Source organism: Fistularia commersonii, chromosome 3, assembly GCF_037954325.1.
Source record: "Fistularia commersonii isolate RoL2024-O1a breed Wild chromosome 3, RoL_Fcom_v1.0, whole genome shotgun sequence".
NCBI lineage: Eukaryota > Metazoa > Chordata > Actinopteri > Syngnathiformes > Fistulariidae > Fistularia > Fistularia commersonii.
The window spans coordinates 10,588,548-10,607,464 of NC_141286.1; the positions used below are offsets into that span (position 1 = coordinate 10,588,548).

Sequence of the window (18,917 nt, forward strand, 5' to 3'; positions counted from 1 at the left end):
AAAACATTGATTCATTGAAGCCTTCAAGTTGTTTGTAGGTGTGGATGAGAGGGTGAACGGTTGGATGATTGACAGGTAACCTGTCTGGTTTAAACCCCGCCCCTCAATGTCAGCCCTGTGACCCCATGTTGTCCTCCCACCTGCATGGGTTCTCTCCATGTTCTCTCACCTGGGTTCTGCCAAAGTTGTGTCCCCCCCCCAAGGTCCAAAGACATTCATTGGTTCATAGAAGACTAATTTGTCAGTAGGTTTGAATGACGAACAGCTGGATGTCCATCCATTACCCTGTGATTGACAGCCATCTTGTCCATCTTAAACCCACTTCTTGCCCAAGATTAGCTGTGATCGGCTCCAGTCACCCCCTGAAAGCTCCATAAGTGAATGAATGAATGAATGAATGTAAAGCAGGCCTCTGCTTTTTGTATCCACTGAGTGACGGTATAAAACCCTGTGCTTCTACTAGCCCCTGAAACATCGGCTGTGCGTCTCCTGAACCAGTGTCACCTTGAAAGTGTGTGTGTTTGTGTGTGTGTGGCTGAGAATGTAAGCAGTGGTCTTTGGAGCATCTGCCAGTAATTAAAGGCTGTGACTCCCTGACGGCAAGCCAGGAGTGGCGGTGGCGAGGGTGTCTGTAACCTTAGGTCTTAGCGTTGGGATTCCAGTCGGCGTTCTCCGCACGATGCTGACGTTGGTGTTCGTGAAGAACGCCAGGATTGTGGAGGAAGAAGCTGTGGGCGGATGTTTCATTTGTCTCCTGGTTTTCCGGCAGGTCAAAGTGACGCAGGAGCTGAAGAACACGCACACAGATCAGATGACCAGACTGCACTTTAAAAACCAGACCGAATGTGACCTGCTGGAAGACATGAGGTAGGAAAACATCTGCGCAGCACACACACACACACGCTCAGACGGACTCTTCCGCTGCAAAATAACTGAGCGATCCTCAGATCAGCTGCTGGACGCTTTTTAAATCCCGTCTCAGTCTTTGAAGTGTTACGCAATGTTTTGGACCCCAGAAAAGAGATGGGAGGGGCAGTGGGCACGTGGAAGCGCAGGAGTGGGGGCCAGGGGAGGCCCTGGGTGCATCTTAATGTCTTCATGGTCCTCCACGCTCCTCAATATATATTCATAAACACATCTGGTATGTTGGTACGTCCACCCCCCTGGATGAAAGACAGTCAGGGGGGAGGAGACCCCGCTTCCTTTACACGCTATCCTTCCCTCCGCTGTCCAGGCAGTGCAGCCAAGAATGGATGTGTGAAGCATATGTGTGTGTGTGTGTGTGTGTGTGTGTGTGTCAGAGTCAAGGCTGAGCAGTGTGTGTTTACGACGAAAGACTGCATGGGGGTCTCCTAACGCTAACGCCTAGCTCCCTGCTGATACTAGCGCCCTTCAAACCTCTGCACCGCTTCAAGGGGTCGTCATGGCGACTGACAGGCGTCACCTGACCGAGCTGAGCAGCTGGGGTGTGTGTTGGGGGGGGTTAAGGAAATGGCGTCCGAAAGTTAAACCCAAACAGCCAACACTTATTTCCCTTTTTTAAATCGCACTGCATTTAACTCTTAAATCCCAAAAGCTGCCCTGAGCTTATTTACCCTAATTAATCCACAGGCTTCTTTAATCAAAAACTCACAAACGTGGGCAGACTTTTACCACACACACACACATATACACACACACGCACAAAATATAAAAACAAAATAAAATGAAATAGATAAAGAGTGAAATAAATCAAAGAAAGGGTGGCACTGTTAATCCAGGGAGTGGACGGAGGAGAGGGGATAAAAGAGAGGGATGGAGGGAGGAGGAGGAAATTATGACAAGTTAGGAGACACGGGGAGTCAAGTTGGTGTCCTCAATCCAGCCAAATCTCCTACACTCTTATGTCTGCCTCAACACACACAGGCACACAAACACACACACACACCCTGTTCGAACCATCTAGCAGTCCATAGTGTGGGCCCAACCTCCTGTGTATGAAGCAGCACTCCGGTGAAATTAGCCCCCCCTCTCCTCCTTTTTTTTCTGAGAACTCCTGATTTCTCGTGTTATGCAATTAATAACCTGGAGGGGGGAAAAAAGGTGTAAATGTCAGAGTGGCGGCGTGAAATGGCACAGGGCGTTGGAGAAAGAAAAACACCAGGGTGGTTCAGAAAATCAATGGTGGCCGACCACGAGCCGCGGAGAGAAGAGATCTGTCCGTTCTGTCCCATCTGTCTGACCTGTGGGTGAACCGCTGGCGGCACCAGTGCTCAGCAAATCGTTCGGCTCTCCCGCCACTTGTAAAAAGTAAAAATCTCTCCCTGCCACTTGCCATTTCCATCTTCCAGATGAAAGTTTTCATCTTATTGTGTTTGGCGGTTTCTTCCCACGATATATGTGCAAACACGCCTAACATGTGGATGTGCAGCTTAAGTGGTTAAAGCACCTGTCTAGTAAGCAGGAGATCCTGGGTGTGAGTTCCGGCAGCGCCTTTTACCAGCAGGTTCGAGTTCGTTGATGTAACACTGACTGGTCCACTGACTTCTATGTTAGCAGAAATTGGCAACTCCCTGCCCTTGTGTGGAGACGTTATCTCATCGTGAGATGCATGACAGCATGGGCGCTGTGGCTTAGTTGGTTAAAGCGCCTGTCTAGTAAACAGGAGATCCTGGGTTCGAATCCCAGCAGTGCCTTTTCCCACCTGCTGGCAGCTCTGTGAACGAGGAGGGGGGAATGTTTCAGGCGCCACCATGTCAGCAGGAGCTTCTGGTTTCCCACCTTTTCCGGGAAAACTCACACATACCCTAATTTCTAGATCTGCAGCACTCAGCGCTCAAGTAGTTTGAACACACATATACACACACACTTCAAAGTCCTGACAGAGCGTTTCCACCCCCCAGCTGTATTTTGATTGTCCCAGCGTCAGGCCACTCCCCACCCTAAACAACAGCCTTCAAAAGCAGCTGCCCCATGTGAGGCTCGAACTCACAACTTTCAGATTGCGAGACTGGCGCGCTACCTACTGTGCCAACGAGATCCGTGGGAATGCACGCCAGAGACACGAGACGGATCGGATCCCCACGTGGGTGGGGGGGTGGTTGGAGGTCGAGCGTTGTATGACCTCATGGAAGTGGAGATTGACACTAAACCTCAGAAAAAAGGTCTCATTTGCTTTAATGGCCTCCTGAGTCAAGTCCCCTTATTTATTGCTTTGCTTTATTCCCATTCAGTAGTTTTAGAGGGGCCTCTTCATTCCCTGGCTGTTGTTCCATCGTCTTCGTGAGTGTTTCGGGACCCAGCGGGGTTCTTCGGTGGGCAAGGAGCTGCTGGTGAGCAGATAGGCGGCACTGATGAGATTTGAATAGAAATGCTAACGATGAAGAGATGCTGACAATCGAAGAAGTAGACAACTCCAAAGATGGAGGCTTGGCGAGACGTCGATTTTTGAGCTGACCAGTGTGCGTGTGGGCGCTGTGGCTTAGTTGGTTAAAGCGCCTGTCTAGTAAACAGGAGATCCTGAGTTCGAATCTCAGCAGTGCCTTTTCCTTTGCTTAGATATCAGATACATGCTTCCCCCCATGATTTGGTTTTGCATTTGGTGTGTGTGTGTGTGTGAGTGTGTACCTCTGACATCTCACATGAATATGTTTTGTTATTATTTCAGACAGGAAATAATAAATACATAAAATGAAACGCAAAGGTACGGTAGATAAGTTGATGATGGTCTTCCTCCTTCCTCTTCCCAGTATTTCTGTATTCAAAGATTAGACGTCCTGATCCCATTTTAAGAGGGGGGGTTTAAGACGTCCAGTCCGTCCCCGTAAATGCCACTTTGACGCCGCGTTCAATCTATCTCTCGGTCCAATCAGATGCCTGATGTTTTTCCATTCTGTGCATTCCTGCCCTGTGATAAGGCCCACGTTGCCGCCATGTTGTGATGTTGTTGCCGGCGTGAGGCGGGGGGTTACAACCAAAGGAGCCTGATTTCTGGCCAATCGGCTTCCAGAGGAGCCGTTCCGCTTCACGGTTCCCACCAAAGCAATGAAACCCCCCTGTCCTGATCAGAGTTTACTCCACGCTCATTGTGTTTCCCCAGCTATCTCACCACGTTGGCATCGCTGTGCAGAATCGCACCTGATTCTCCTCGCAGACGCCGCCAGCTCATCTTACAATCCGCAAATCTCCCTTGAATAATTCACGCCATGCCACTTTTCAGGAAAGACATGTGTTCCGGAGTGATATCTGTGTTTGCCGTATGCGGTGCTTTCTTTTCTCTGTATTTGAACCGAGTGTCCTGACCTCTTTGTGTGTCTCTCTGCAGGAGCTATAGTCTGAAGAGGGGGCAGCTGGAGAGAGACTACGCACAGGTGAGCATCTCCTGCGGAGTGCGCCTCACTCCAATACCCACAGTCATGGTTGTTACAGCTGCAGGAAGCAAAATCAGGCCGGCTTCCCCACGGCGGCTCATCATATATGGATCAAGCACCTCCGGCTAAAACAACACACACATAATTGTAAATGTTGATGCGTCGGGGTAAGACAATTACCCAGACAGTATTGCAGTGTCACTGTCGGGAGATAGTCTTGGTGGTCCAGGTGAAGCTTAAGGAGCTTGAAGCCTCTGTTACAGTTTTGGAGGGCTTTGAGAGGGAGCACCAATCAGGTGGCTTAGCGACACCCCACCCCATGCTTTCCTCCATGGCAGCATCTACCATGGGGACTTAGCACAAAGCCCTGTGGAGCTCCAGGGATGAGGGTCTGCGTTCACTTTGTAGAAAAACTCTACAAACTCTCTGTACCAATAAACTGTCTGTAGGACTGCGTCGTGTGGATAGGTGGCTCTGTAGTCTGCAAATCAAGCTAGCGCGGGTGTTGACTCCTCTCCACATTCCTGTTGATTTGTTTACTGTTGCAGAACCTCATGTCCACTGTCATTGGCGGATGTTAAAGTACACAATGGCGACCACACGTGATGTCCTTGAACTAAATGCTCTGCCAGAAAAACCCAGACTCTCAGCAAGTAGTTATGGTTTTTATCATTTGGTTTTGTTGTTGCACTAAGCCCCGCATGCCATGCAGCCTGCTTGCAGAGCAGGCTCCTGACGCAGAAGACATAGTTCCTTCACCGGGCAGTGTTTCCACAGGCGCTGGCTCAAAACAGACTCTCTGTTCCCGGCTGCGTCTAAACCCTGGAAGTGCAGAAACAACCTGCAGGCCTCGCTGGAAGACCTGACATTCAGCTGTGTCTTCAGCATCAAAACCTGCATCTTCATCCCTTTTTCCCCTCTTTTTTTTTTCCTTCCAGCCACAGCTCAGCTTAAGCCCCTCCAATGTGCACGCTCACGCACAGAAGCGCACGCGTCCAGATTCACTCTTGAGCCGCAAATCCTCTCGCTGTGGCTTAGGGGGGGGGCATCCAGGTCTGAGCTGCCATTAAGATGCACGCACAGACAGACAGACAGACAGACAGACAGGTGGTCAGACAGGCAAGCCTGGTCGGCGCCGCTACACAAGGAGGGCCGTCTCTGGCGGACAGCGAGGAACTGAGCTGACCCCCCCCCCTCTCCCCCCAAACACATGCAAACTTGCATGTTCAACTAAAATTAGCAGCTCTGTTCGCTGATACTCCATGAGCACCGGTGGATTTCGTCCAGACCCGTCTTTGTCTGAGGGTCTGCAGGTGTGTCAGTGCCACATCACCCCCCCCCCCCCACACACACACACACACACACACATTCTCTCACATTGTCTCCTCTTCCTTGGTATTGTCTTGCACATTTCAGAAATGGGGGTTGCCTAGCAACTACTCCCTACTCAATAAGATTACAGGGGTACCTCTCCTAATTTCAAATGTGTGTGTGAAAGAATGTTCTTCTGATAACTGGACAGAAAAAAAAAATATATATATATATATATATATATATATATATATATATATATATATATATATATATATATATATATGTATTTATGTATGTATGTATGTATGTAAGTACACATGTGTGTTTTAGCGACATTTACAAGTTCATTTTTAGTGGTTTGGTTTGACCTTGGCTGTTCAGTCCACATTCACGTACTGAGCTCTGGTCCTCTGTGAAGAAGAGGCCAGATGTCTGAGGTTTTCCTCCAGGAAAACCCTGCTCCGTTTCCTCCCCCCTGAATGTTGTCTTCTCTGCTCTGTGAGAACGTCGAGTATAGTACAGGCTGTCAGTCAGGTGTGCATGTGTGTTTTTCAAGGACTATCCCTTTTTAATGCATGCCCGCGGTTCCGTGTGGTTCTGCTTGCGAAGGAATGACCCCATCCATGTTCAGAGCAGCTCCTCCTTGGCGAATCCCCACCGCTAAAGCCAAAGGAGCATGTGAAGAGAGCAGGAGAAAGAGCAAGGAAGCGCTCATTTAACCTTTGTCCTTTGGTTGCATTAAAGCAGACATTCCCACAGTGAGTAAGACCAAGACCACTACCTGCTGCCAGACAGATATCCCTGCTTCCTCCGTGTGTGTTTTTTCTTTTGGTGCGTGAAGCGTGTGACCGCGCGGCATTTGTCCTGTATTCCCCTCCCGCAACTTGCATTGCTGGCATAGTTTACTGATGGGGTCACCCTCCACTGCACTGCCCAAAAAGGCCAGTCTACTGTTTCCCCTGCTTTCTGGAGCGCCGCCGTCAAATCGACCCTGACTCTCGCGCACACTCCCGGGCTTTATGGAGAATATTCTGTGCAGAGTACAGACTGGTCAGGCAGTGTATCAGCAGTTTTCTTGCAGAGCATAGACTGGTCTGCCAATGTATCAGGGAAAATATTTCCCTAGTGGGGAATAGTCCCTAGTCCCTAGTAGTAGTGGGGTTGCCACGGCAAAGCTAACTGCCCCACCGACTGTGCTGAGCGGAAGCCTAGATGGTCATGCACACCTGCTATGTTTGTTCCCACACCAATACTCAGGGCTCTGTTGACCATCCCCGGTGGCCCGTACCTCAAAAATGCTGGTCTGATAAGACATAGGGGTCCAGGGGAGCTTCTGGATCCGCTGTCAGATGTGTCCCGCCTCCCCGTTGTTAAGGCTGCCGGTAAGTAATGGACGCCGGCAGCGTGTATTCGCCCTTAATGAGCCATTCTCCAGGCACCGGCAGACAGAGGGGGAGGAGATGGATGAGAAATCAAGGGTATTGATTCAAGAGGAAGTGGCAAAAGTACATGGGGAGGTGGGCACACAAAGGCAGGAAGAGACGGAGATTAAGCGTAAACGAAAGTGCAAGCGCAAAAAGTGCGCAGCATGTTGTTTGGCGGACAGGGTCCAGAGGCTGGGGGCGAAGCCTCTTCTCACAGCTGCCAGCTATTCATAAGGTTATTCTCGACCTCTTTACCTTTCGTTTCTCTGTTCTCAGCTCTCTCTTACTTCCTGTCTGTCTTCGAAACGCACACACACACACACACACACACACACAGACCTCACAGGAAGGCAGGTGGGTTGCCGTGGCAACACGCAGCCCAAGCGAAACCATCAGGTAAAGGCAGCTGAGAGCAGAAAAAAACTGCAGGGACGAGGTATCTGGACCGGAGAGGTGAATGTGAGGGGGAAGACCTGCAGGGGGGGGCTTCATGAGGATGAGGAGGAGTGAGCTTTCAATCATCAGTCAAACTTCCATGCAGATGGGGTTGGAGTGTCTGGGGAAGTTAAAAGGCTACCAGGGAACCATCGAGCAACCCCCCCGAGCCACTCGCTGTCATCTCAGGTGTCACAGCTAGGGATGAAGATGATGATGACAACATCATTTCTCTATGATCTACACACACACTCGTTTGTCTCACACACACACACACACACACACACACACACACACTTGTTCGTTCTGTGCTTGATCTGGCCTTTTGTTTTTTTTTGCCGTGATCTCAAATGAAAAGGTGTCAAGACAGGACAGGTTAGCGGTGTGATGGCAGGTGGGGAGCTGATCAGAGGAGGGGGTTGCGTACACAGCTGATTAATCACGAAGATCAGGGAAACGCACGCAATCAGCATGGAGACGCTAGATTTAAAGGCTTGCATGGGAGGCTGGTGATTTGAAGATGAAGCCCTGGGGGGGCAGGAAGTTGTAAAGGTTTTATAAGCTCGCAGTTCCTTTAATGGGGCCTCCTTCTCCTTCTGCTCTTTATTCTCTTCCTCCTTTTCCTCATCCACATTAATCCCCATGCCAACATTCTGGGCCACACAGTGGGCAAGCCAGCTCCACTGACACACTGACCTTGGCAAGGCTAACTACCGGCTAGCTCGAAGCGAGAGGTTCAGTCTGCAGAATGACCCAGTTCCACACGCTCTCTGTGGATAAAACCCAAGACGAGGTGGTGGAACCATCTGACTCAGCTGTGATGCTCTCCCTCCAGGCTCTGCAGAAGTTAGCCAGTCAGTATCTGAAGAGGGATTGGCCTGGGATCAACCCCGACGACCAGCGGACCGATTACAGGTTAGCGTGTTCTCCACCCATTTCAAACGACTACGGCCTTCCTTTCCAATAAAGTCCGTCATCCCCGTTGTCCCTCTGATCTCTGAGCAGGAACGTGTACGCAGTGTGGAGGTCCTACCTGGAGGGGACGGTGCAGGTGAGCCAGGCCAAGCTTAACGTCTGCGACAACTACAAGAGCCAGGTGTCCGAGCCAGCCAAGACCGTCAGGCTCTACAAGGAGCAGCAGCTGAAGAAGGTGAGCGGCTTCCAAGCCCTCCCAGCCCCTCCAGGCAATGAGCCTCTCCATGACCGAATCCTCTCCGCACCTTGCGCAGACCATCGATCAGCTGAGCGGGATCCAGGCGGAGCTGCAGGAGTCGGTGAAGGAGCTGGCCAAGGCCAAGAAGAAGTACTACGACTGCGAGCAGGTGGCCCATGCTGTTCGGGAGAAGGCCGACATTGAGGCCAAGTGAGTTCAGGGGTCAGGGATTGGGGTTGGGGGGGGGCAGATGGTCTCTGGAGGGCAGAACCTTCACACACGACATGAGCTCAAGAACTTCTCCTGTTAGGAGATCTTCTCTTCATTGAAACCTGTGTTTTTGCTAGCGCTGGCATCAATCAGCCTGTTAACTCCACAGCTCCCCATTACTCAGGAAGAAGTCTAAGCCACAGCCATGACTGCATCGCTGCTGAGCTATTGTGTGTGTGTGACGGAAAGAAACATCCACACATTAGTCACAGGAAACACATAGGAACACACACACACACAGACACACACATACATATACACACACATGCAGAGACACAACACAGTTTATACCTCCAACACATCTCCTTTAATAGCGTACCATACAAAGGGACTCATCTCACTCACACACACACACACACACACACACACACACACACACACACACACACACACGCACACCCACCCATACATACACACACACACAAACACAGGATGGATCTTTTCAGCCCCCTTTCCACTGATCTCTGGTTTCACTGGTTTCCTGTTCCAGGTCCAAACTGTGTCTGTTCCAGTCCAGAATTAGCTTGCAGAAGGCCAGCGTAAAGGTAAGGGGTTCCCCAGCTCTCCAGAGGCCACCTGAGAACTTCAGGAACCCTCCTCACCTCCTGTCTGTCCCTCCAGTTGAAAGCAAAGAGGAGTGACTGTAACTCCAAGGCGACGCAGGCGCGCAACGACTACCTGCTAACGCTGGCCGCCGCCAACGCCCATCACGACCGCTACTACCACACGGACCTTCTGCACTGCATACAGGTGCGTGCATGCACACACACACACACACCTGAAGCTCTGGCTGCTTTTATTCTCTTAAATGTGAACCTTTATCTCACATAATCTGAAGTTGGTAGAGCAGTGGTTGGAGACTCTATGTTCTCCACATGTCTGTGGGGGGTTCCTCAGTGTTCCTCCCACAGTCCAAACATATGCATTAGTTTCAGTGGAGATCTGCATTGTCCAGACGTGTGAATGAGAGGGAGAATGTTGTGTGTCGATATGACATGTCGATGAAAGGCTGAATAGTTGTTTATCTACATGACCTCAATGAGAGGTGAATGTTCGTATGTCTTTTTTGATGTGAATGAAAAGGTGAAGTGCAGTTGGTTGCTGTACAACATGTGAATGATAGGGTGTATGTTAGGTGTCTATGTGATGTGTGAATAAAAGGGTGAATGGTCATATCTACATGAATGAGGGTGTGAATGTTGTTTTTTTCTATATGCTGTGTGAATGAGAGGGTGAACAATCATTTATCTACATAAATTAGAGGGTGAATCATTTGTTTCTATATGACATGTGAATGAGTGGGTGAATTTCGTCTATGACGTGAATGAGTGGATGAATGGTCGCATATCTACATGACTTGTGAATGGTTGTTTCAACATGATATGTGAATGAGAGGGTGAATTGTATTATGTCTCGATATGACTTGTAAATGAAAGCGTGAATGTTGCATGTCCTTATGTGTGGCCCTGTGATTGATCCACGCTGAACCCCACCTCTTGCCCAATGAACACACCCAGAGTGCAGCATTAGCGGTATAGATAATGAATGAATGAATATTCTAGAGTACATCTCACTGCTGCGGCTTCTGTCTTTGTTTCCATTCAGTCTTACACACACACACACACACACACACACACACAAACACACACACACTGTCCTTTGCCCTCGGGCCTGTTCGGGCCTCCATACTATGAGGCCACACTGAATTATAGATCCTGGGCTTGTTGTGACAGAAGGATGGGACTGCGGGGAAATGTTCTCAAGCACGCCAGCGCCCAGGAAGGACGGGGGACAGGGGACGGCGTTGGATGAGACCCATCTGCCCATCTCGATCAAAATGAAGGTCCTCCATCTGCGGGAAGCATGCAAGAAGCGGTGGCGAGGATGGAGCAGGACGAAGGCCTTTTTTCAGCCGTCCACCACAAGAACAGCAAGCAGGCGAAACACTGTTCCCGCCGAGCGCCTCTGTCCTTGTTGATGCGACAGCAGAGGAAGGACAGGAGGAGGAGGAGAACGCTCGCTGCTCCACGGCGCCTCCTAGTGTCCTCCTCAGTGACTGTCTGCACCGTCCATCATTTTCACTCCCCCTGCAAGGCACACACACACACACACACACATTGAAACACACACCTCGCCAGCCTTACTCGGCTCACTGCATTGTTCAGATGTATGCGGTCATTGAACATACCCCCCCACACACACACACAAATACCAGCCGCCGACTACAATACAGGGGGGCTTTTTTTCTGGAAGCTGACTCACGTCGTCCCTGCACAGCATTGAATGGATGAAAGAAAAAAAGAGGGGAAGAAGAAGGGGGAGGCAGAAGGGAGAGGAAGAAAAGAGGAGGAAGGGGAGGGCGGCAGTGTGATAAGGGGAACATTTAGAAACAAACCCAGCCTTAATGACATAATTTCTCCATCAGTATTCAATTGTTTTAAGAGTGTATGTGTGTATGTGCGTGTACGTGTGTGCGCGCACAAGTTATCGCACGCACGCCAGCGGGGTGTTTTTAATGCCTTGGCCATCCAGAGTGCATATGCAAATTCTTGAGAGAGTGTGAGGGTCGTGAAGCTGTGTGTGTGTGTGTGTGTGTGTGTGCGCGCGGGCCTGCGGTCTCTGTGTTTTGTTGAGTTGGGATCTGAACCCGTTCACCTTCCCCTGCAGCTGCGAGGACGGCGTCCAAAGAACACTCCAGACTCGCACCAAACATCTCCAGACCCCCCTCTGGCTCCGCCCCCTCCCCGGCTCTGCCCGCTCTGGCTCCACCCCCTCCCCACTCCCTCACTAAGACCTTTCTATCTCCTTCAAGCCACTCTTCCTCCTCGCCGTCTCACCCCGTCTGTCCTTCTTTCCTCTGTCTGATCTCCCCTGCTCCCCCCCCACACCCTGGCCTGGCAGCCTCTGGTCTTCAGCGTCAGCAAACATCTCCACCACGCTCCATGGCAGCAGCCACCGAGGAAACATCTGCCTCTCATCAGAGCCTTGGCCTCCATGATCTTGTCCTCACATTCCTCCTCTCTTTGTTTTTTTTTTCTTTGTTCTTCATTCATTTCCAGCCTCAGACTCAGACTCCATGTTCTCCTGCCTGGGTTCTCCCCAAGTTCTTTCTTCTCACAGTCCAAAAACAGTTAGCAGGCTCCTTGAAGACTAAATTGTCCAAAGTTGTGAATGAGAGAGTGAACAGTTTGACATCTGTGATTGACAGCTGACCCATCAAGCATAACCCCCCCTTGCTTCTTAGTGAGGACTCCACATGTTTTCCAACCTGGGTTCTTCTCAGGATCTTCCTCCCTCAGTCCCAAAACTAGTCAGCAGGTTCTCTGACAACTCTAGATTGTCCACTGGTGTGAATGAGAAGTTAAATGGTTGGATATATGTGATTGACAGCTCATCCATTCGGGTTAAGCCCCGCCTCCTGCCCTATCGTCCGCTGGGATTGGCCCCTTAGCCACCCCGTGAGAAGGAAAATGGACGTAGATACTGAATGAAGGAATGAATCTTGACTGTGGGCATTCTTTGTCCTCCAGGCTCTGGACGGCAGGATCTACGAGCATGTCAAGGACTACCTGGTGGCGCTGTGCCGTTCGGAGCTGGAGTCCTCGCAAGCGACGCACAACACCTTCCAGTTCCTGCTGGACAAATCCAACCGGGTGAGTCCAAACAGAAGCAGGAGTAGAAAGACTGCCAGGATGGCCAAGTCTGAACATCTCAAGCAGACTGACCTTTGGCCCTCTCTCTACCCCTCCCTCCTCAGTTAATGCAGGAGTTCAACCAGCAGCTCTTCATGCAGGAGAACCCGGTGTTTCACAAAGCACACGACTTCCAGTTCCAGCCCAGCGAGTGCGACACGGTGAGGCCCCTGGAAATACACACACTCACAGAGAAAACCCTTGGGTTGGACTGTTAAATTTTCTGGCCCTCTGGGATTTTGCAGAAAAATGGAAGCGTTATTCAGCGTCCCTCGAAAACCTGTCTCTCATTCACACACACACACACATACACACACACACGTGTACACTCGCCTTGGAAAACACCTTTTGAAATTGTACATTGCCATGACACCTCAGGCCTCCCATGCAAGGAGGAGAAAAGAAGCTCTCGCCTCTTCTTCTCTCACATATCTTCACTGGTTTGCCGCTTCTCTCCGTCTCACCTTCACCTCTCTCCGCATTTCCTTCCTCTATGTCTTCGAACTGATTCTTGCTCACACACACACACACACACACACACACACACACACACACACACACACACTAACACACACACATACACACCTTCAATGTTTCTCCATGACAACAGTTTTCTTCTTTCCCCGTTTCCTTCTGATCCTCTGCTAACACTTTTCCCTCAACTTTTTCTCCCCCCTCCAAATTAACCCCTCCTTCTATCTTTGTGTGTGTGTGCGCGCGCCTTGCTGCTCGTGTATGTGTGTGTTTGTGTGTGTGTGGACCTGCGTGTGCCAGACTCTGAGCTCGGTGCAGCAGTTGGTGGACATTGAGCCGTCGCCTGTCAGCGCCATGAGAATGACCCTGGCGCAGGTAGTTCCCTGCTAGCACCCGCCGGCCGCCGCCTCCCATCACCTCCTCACTGCCCGCACCCTCAGCTAGCCTAGAACCCGGGACACCGCACGAGAACACACACTCTAGGCTCAGCTACTCGGCTAAGTGTGTGTCCGCGTGTGCTGGTAACGTATCAGCATGCTAACTGCAAACAGGAGGCCGCCACTCAACCCGTAAACATGTGTCTCTGTCGGTGAATCCAAGGATATGTGAAAATGGCGCCCTCACATGGGGCTTGCCAGGTGTGCGGCAGGGAGTCCTGGGGATGCAGGAAAACTTGAGGTTTAATATCTAAGACACTTTATAGTGGAACCTTGACTTACGAGTGCATCCACTTAGGACTTTTTTGAGATTCAGTCGATTTTCTGTTTGTGATTGGGGTCCAGATCTGTGTTAGCAGTGAGCAGGATGCGCATCTGACACCAACATAGCCGCCCCTGTCTGTTAAGTGGCGTTTAAAGACAGTGTGACGCACCGCTAGGTAGCTCACAGAAAATCATTGAAAAACACAAGCGAGTTGTGCGTGTTGTAGACTCGCTTATGAAGAGATGGAGAAATTGCTATTGGTGAGATGTGGAGACAGAGAGCATTGTCTGTGAGAAGGCAGGAGACATTTACGGGGATTTGGTGCAGAGGATGGTGAGAACGCTGACGGAAGAGTTGTTGCTGGTTGGGGGGGGTGTGATGGTTTTGGATAGAGTGGCTTCACTCTGTCCATAAATGAAGTTTAGATGCACAAGTGTAGCAAATTTACATTTAGTAACACATTGTAGCATTAAGTGTGTAGCCAGTAAGTTAAGGTAAGGATAGAGAACCAAATCCTCAAACCTCCTCCAACCATCACCACCGCCGCCACTGCTATTCAGGGTAAATATATTCAATGGCACCAGCCTATTTCTTTACATTCTCTTTAAATATCTATTATTGATATTTTACACAGTTTTTTATTTATGAAGTATATTTTATTTATTAAAACACGTAACAAAACTGGGGGGCTGCAACAGATTAAAAGCATTTAACATCATTTTAGCTGGGAAATTTAATTTAATTAATTTAATAATCTAATTTGGTACAAGAGCAGGTTGAGTTATGATCTTGGTCAGGGAAAGAATTTAACTCCTAAGTCAAGGGTATCACTGTTTTTTGCAAGGGTCCAGGGCTTCTTCCTGTGATTCCGCCCCTGATTGACTGACAGACATCACAACACTAAAAAGTGGAATGATGTTGCCTTCTAGCTTACACGTGGCATCAGTGTGAAGCAGCACGAGAGCATCCCTGACAGGAAGTGAGGTCACACTTCATTAACGCCCGCTGGCCGCAGCCGCACTCCTCCTGGCAGGACTGGGCTATTTCCAGTCTGTGCTTTCTTACCGGCCGTCGACCCTAACCAACACTTTATTAATATTATTATTATGACGATGGTGTGTGGGTCATCTCGCTGCAAAACAAGTGAGTCACACTCGCTGTCATGCAATGCAGCTGTTGCGTCACCTTTCTCTGGAGCGGCTCTGGATAGATCCTTTCAGTTCGCAGACTCAGGCGCAGCGTCTGTCTATCTGGTGTTTGGCCCTGAAAATGGGGCCAGTTAGACTTGCACAGAAACAAGTCGGCTTTTATATTGAAAGGATGAAAACCCCTACTATCCATTCTGCTCCACCTGATGGCAGCAATGGATTTGTTTTTGCTAATTAGCATTTGAAATGGCAGCCGACACGGCGCTTCTCGTTTCTAAAACCTGGGTTAGATGGACGGAGCACGCGCAGTCGTGCTGCTAACCAGGAAGAATCCACATGGACAGAGAGAGCGCAACATAGAGATGCTGTTAAAACTAACGGCTCACCGCCGTTCCCTTTTTTTGTAGAAACACCACACGAATCTCGTTCTCCAGAACCCACCCACCTCCTCCCCTGGCTGTAATTAAGCTGTAAATCTCCTGGGTGGTGCCCTCTGCCTCACACCTAAATCCCCGTCACATCGTGGGCCTCTCAAGCGCCATAATTAAAAAGATACATGTGCGTGAAGAGACCGTTTGCCTTCACCATCGGAGTCAAAGCCTCTTCCCATTTCATTGTGCCGGAGCAAGCGTCATGTGTTTTGCTAATTCAAAACAAACAAATATGCTAACCATATGTTGTACGTTGCGTGGCCTCAGTGAGGAAAGGAACGCCACGCTGTTCTGGACCGTTTCCTCCTTCAGAACATTACCATGCTACCCTCAACAACACACACGCCATGCTAATTACACGACAAGCATGAGGTGTTGGCATCTGCTGCAATGTTGGATGGATGTTGACTCCCCCCCCGCCCCCCCAGAGTCGGCAGCTGGAGTCGGAGACGGGGACGACAGAGGAGCACAGTCTGAACAAGGAGGCCCGGAAGTGGGCGACCCGGGTGGCCCGGGAGCACAAGAACATCATCCACTACAAGAGGGTAACATCCAGTTACAGTTACAAGTTACAGTTACTTTTGTGTGGTTCGCCTCATCTCAACAGTTTCTCTGTTTGTGTTTGTGTGTGTGTGTGTGTGTGTGTGTGTGTGTGTGTGTGTGCGTGTGCGTGTGCGTGTGCGTGCGCACCTCATGATCAGTCACTGGAGGAGTTTGAGAGCCATGGCCTGCCCCCCACGGAGCAGGCCAGAGCAGACCTGGAGATGAAGATCGAAGACTCCAAAGAAAACATACGCAAAGCAGAGGTTTGTGAACAACACACACACACACACACACACACACACACACACATCCCCCTTTAGACCAAAATTAGCACCCCAGGCTGTCACCCCTTTGATCCAAAGGGGGAAGGGGCGCAGAGAAAATATTTAAGCGGCATCATCTGGCGACCTACGGGCGATGAAACAGGGACTAATAGATTACTAACAAATTATAGGACATAGCCTTGATTGAACCTGTGTGGTCGCCTCCTCATCCTTCATTCGCAGTCCCTGCTCTTCATCCGTCACTGAGGATGCATTCCTGCACATTCTTCTGATGTGAAGGCAGCACCATCACCACCTCCTGTTACTTCTCCCGCTCCATCTCCTCCTCCTCCCCCCCAACTGACGGTGTGGCTCTGTCGCCTGTCTGGCGCCCCCTGCCTGCAGGACTGCTCACCTACAATAAAGCACACATCCTGCACACGCACACACACTTTTTATTAGTAAAAAGATTGCTGACCAAGCAGGTTCAATCCACTGCGCTTCACCCCACCGTCCTGCATCTCTTGCGCTCCCCAAATGCAAATCAATAAAAAAGGCTTAGAATCTGAATTTACAGCTTTGAGTGTTCGATGGGAGAGCCAGCATCTCTGAGGAAAATCCACGGCCATTAAACCTTCATGGTTATTTTGGGTACCCGCTGGCGAGCGGAGCATACCTTCTCGAGGTATGACGCAACTGGAGAAGAGAAGCAGCAGCCCAGAGCCTCTCTGAATTCCTCTTGAACCCTTTAATTGTATTTTGATCATCCCTCACCAAGAGGCATCCTTAGAAATCACAAAGGCTGAGAATTCTGTTTGCTAACGTGCTAATGCATCAGTCCACCCGGCATCTCTGGAGCCCAGTCTGAGGTCCAGACCATTATCTAATGTCATCTGAGATGTGTAACATCCATCCCTCTCTCCTCCTAAAGACAATAAAGTTAAAAGCGGAGGCTCGACTGGACCTCCTGCGGCAGGTGGGCGTAGCTGTGGATACCTGGCTTAAGAGCGCCATGAACCAGGTGGGTGCCTGGCTCTGTGTGTGTACGTGTATGTGTATGTGTGTGTGTGTGTGTGTGTGTGTGTGTGTGTTGCGTGGTTTTATTTATATTGTGTGTGTATGTGTGTATTCACAGTGGGGTAAATAAGAATTTCATCAGCCACCAATTGTGCAAGTTCTCTTACTTAAAAGGATGAGAGGCCTGTAATTTTCATCATTGGTACACTTTAACTTTGAGAGACAGAATGAGAAAAAAATGCACAAGATTTTCATACAGTGTTGCTGGTATTTTGGCCCATTTCTCCATCTAGATCTCCTCTAGAGCAGTGATGTTTTGGAGCTGTCGCAGGGCAACATGGATTTTCAACTCCCTCCAAAGATTTTCTATGGGGTTGAGATCTGGAGACTGGCTAGGCCACTCTAGGACCTTGAAATGCTTCTTGCGAAGTCACTCCTTCATTGCCCGCTGTGTTTGGGATCGTTTTCATAATTTCTTCTCACCAAGCTGCTTACCTATTGCAGATTCAGTCTTCCCAGTCTGGTGTAGGTCTACAATTTTGTTTCTGGTGTCCTTTGACAGCTCTTTGTTCTTGGCCATAGTGGAGTTTGAAGTGTGACTGAGGTTGTGGAAAGTGTCTTTTATACTGATAACCAGTTCAAACAGGTGCTGTAATGCAGGTAACGTGTGGAGGACAGAGGAGCCTCTTAAAAAATAAGTTAAAAGTCGATGAGAGCTAGAAATCTTGCTTGTTTGTAGGTGACCAAATACTTAGTTTACTGAGGAATTTACCAATTAATTCATTAAAATCCTGCGGTGTGATTTCCTGGTTTCTTTCCCCCCATTCTGTCTCTCATAGTTGAAGTGTACCTATGATGAAAATTACAGGCCTCCCATCTTTTTAAGTGCGAGAACCTGCTCTGTTGGTGGCTGACTAAATACTTTTTTGACCCACTGTATATCCCTCCATGCATGAATACACGTGAGCATGCTCTGTAAGTGTGTGTGCATGTGCACTTATTTGCAATCCCTGTGTAATTCCCCCGCCCCACGCTCTTTCTGTGCATGCTGTAGGTGATGGAGGAGCTAGAGAACGAACGTTGGGCCAACTACACTTCCCACGATCACTCACTGTCGGTGAGGCACCTCCCGTCACGCCACCTTTTCGTTTTATTGCCAGGAACTTGTTCTGCCATTATGACATTTTGTTTCATGTATTTTATTTAATTAAATAAGAAATTCTTTATAAGGAATTTGCTGTGTTGTAGCAGTGTCTACCAATATAGAATAATAATAAAAAGATAAACAAAAACCAGAATTAAAAATAAAAGTTGTGCAAGGGAGCAAGTAGCGCAACGAGTTTTAATTCATACGGGAATAATTATAATAATAATCAACTTGCATGCATAGCATCACAGATACTCAAAATGGTAATGTTTACATGTTAATAGTACTATTGTTCTGCGCAGACATTCACTTGACGGAGCATGTTTGTTTTTTTTTGTTTGTTTGTTTTTTTTCCTTGCGCCGCTCTCCCTCCACCATCCCGTCCCTCTTTCATTTCCGAGCCCGGTGTCGAACCCTAAACCGCGACTCTTGAGGTATAGAGCTTTCACTTCTCGTGACTTCATTATGAGGCGGCACGACAAGTCACTTCCTATTAGTGAGGAGGAAAAAAATCTGGACCTTCAACATGCGCAGATCTGACGCCTGCGGCTGCCT

The 18,917-nt window shown here is 49.3% G+C and overlaps 1 protein-coding gene and 2 non-coding genes across 4 annotated transcripts in view; all 3 read left to right on the forward strand.

Annotated features, from left to right (window-relative positions):
* The window catches only part of fchsd2 (FCH and double SH3 domains 2), a 29,552-nt gene that overhangs the window by 3,723 nt on the left and 6,912 nt on the right, over positions 1 to 18,917 (forward strand). Inside the window, exons 2-15 of one of the 2 annotated variants that reach the window (XM_086176936.1) lie at positions 770 to 867; positions 4,304 to 4,349; positions 8,358 to 8,437; positions 8,528 to 8,672; positions 8,752 to 8,885; positions 9,436 to 9,490; positions 9,567 to 9,695; positions 12,476 to 12,598; positions 12,703 to 12,798; positions 13,412 to 13,486; positions 15,821 to 15,937; positions 16,094 to 16,198; positions 17,130 to 17,219; positions 18,270 to 18,332. In XM_086176936.1, coding sequence (XP_086033062.1) covers positions 770 to 867; positions 4,304 to 4,349; positions 8,358 to 8,437; positions 8,528 to 8,672; positions 8,752 to 8,885; positions 9,436 to 9,490; positions 9,567 to 9,695; positions 12,476 to 12,598; positions 12,703 to 12,798; positions 13,412 to 13,486; positions 15,821 to 15,937; positions 16,094 to 16,198; positions 17,130 to 17,219; positions 18,270 to 18,332 — 1,356 coding nt within the window. The remainder of the gene's footprint in view (positions 1 to 769; positions 868 to 4,303; positions 4,350 to 8,357; positions 8,438 to 8,527; positions 8,673 to 8,751; positions 8,886 to 9,435; positions 9,491 to 9,566; positions 9,696 to 12,475; positions 12,599 to 12,702; positions 12,799 to 13,411; positions 13,487 to 15,820; positions 15,938 to 16,093; positions 16,199 to 17,129; positions 17,220 to 18,269; positions 18,333 to 18,917) is intronic. The other variant, XM_086176928.1, reaches the window with a different exon arrangement.
* On the forward strand, positions 2,602 to 2,675 carry trnat-agu (transfer RNA threonine (anticodon AGU)). Its single transcript has one exon. It is a non-coding gene; the product is annotated as a tRNA-Thr (tRNA).
* trnat-agu (transfer RNA threonine (anticodon AGU)) lies at positions 3,450 to 3,523 on the forward strand. Its single transcript has one exon. It is a non-coding gene; the product is annotated as a tRNA-Thr (tRNA).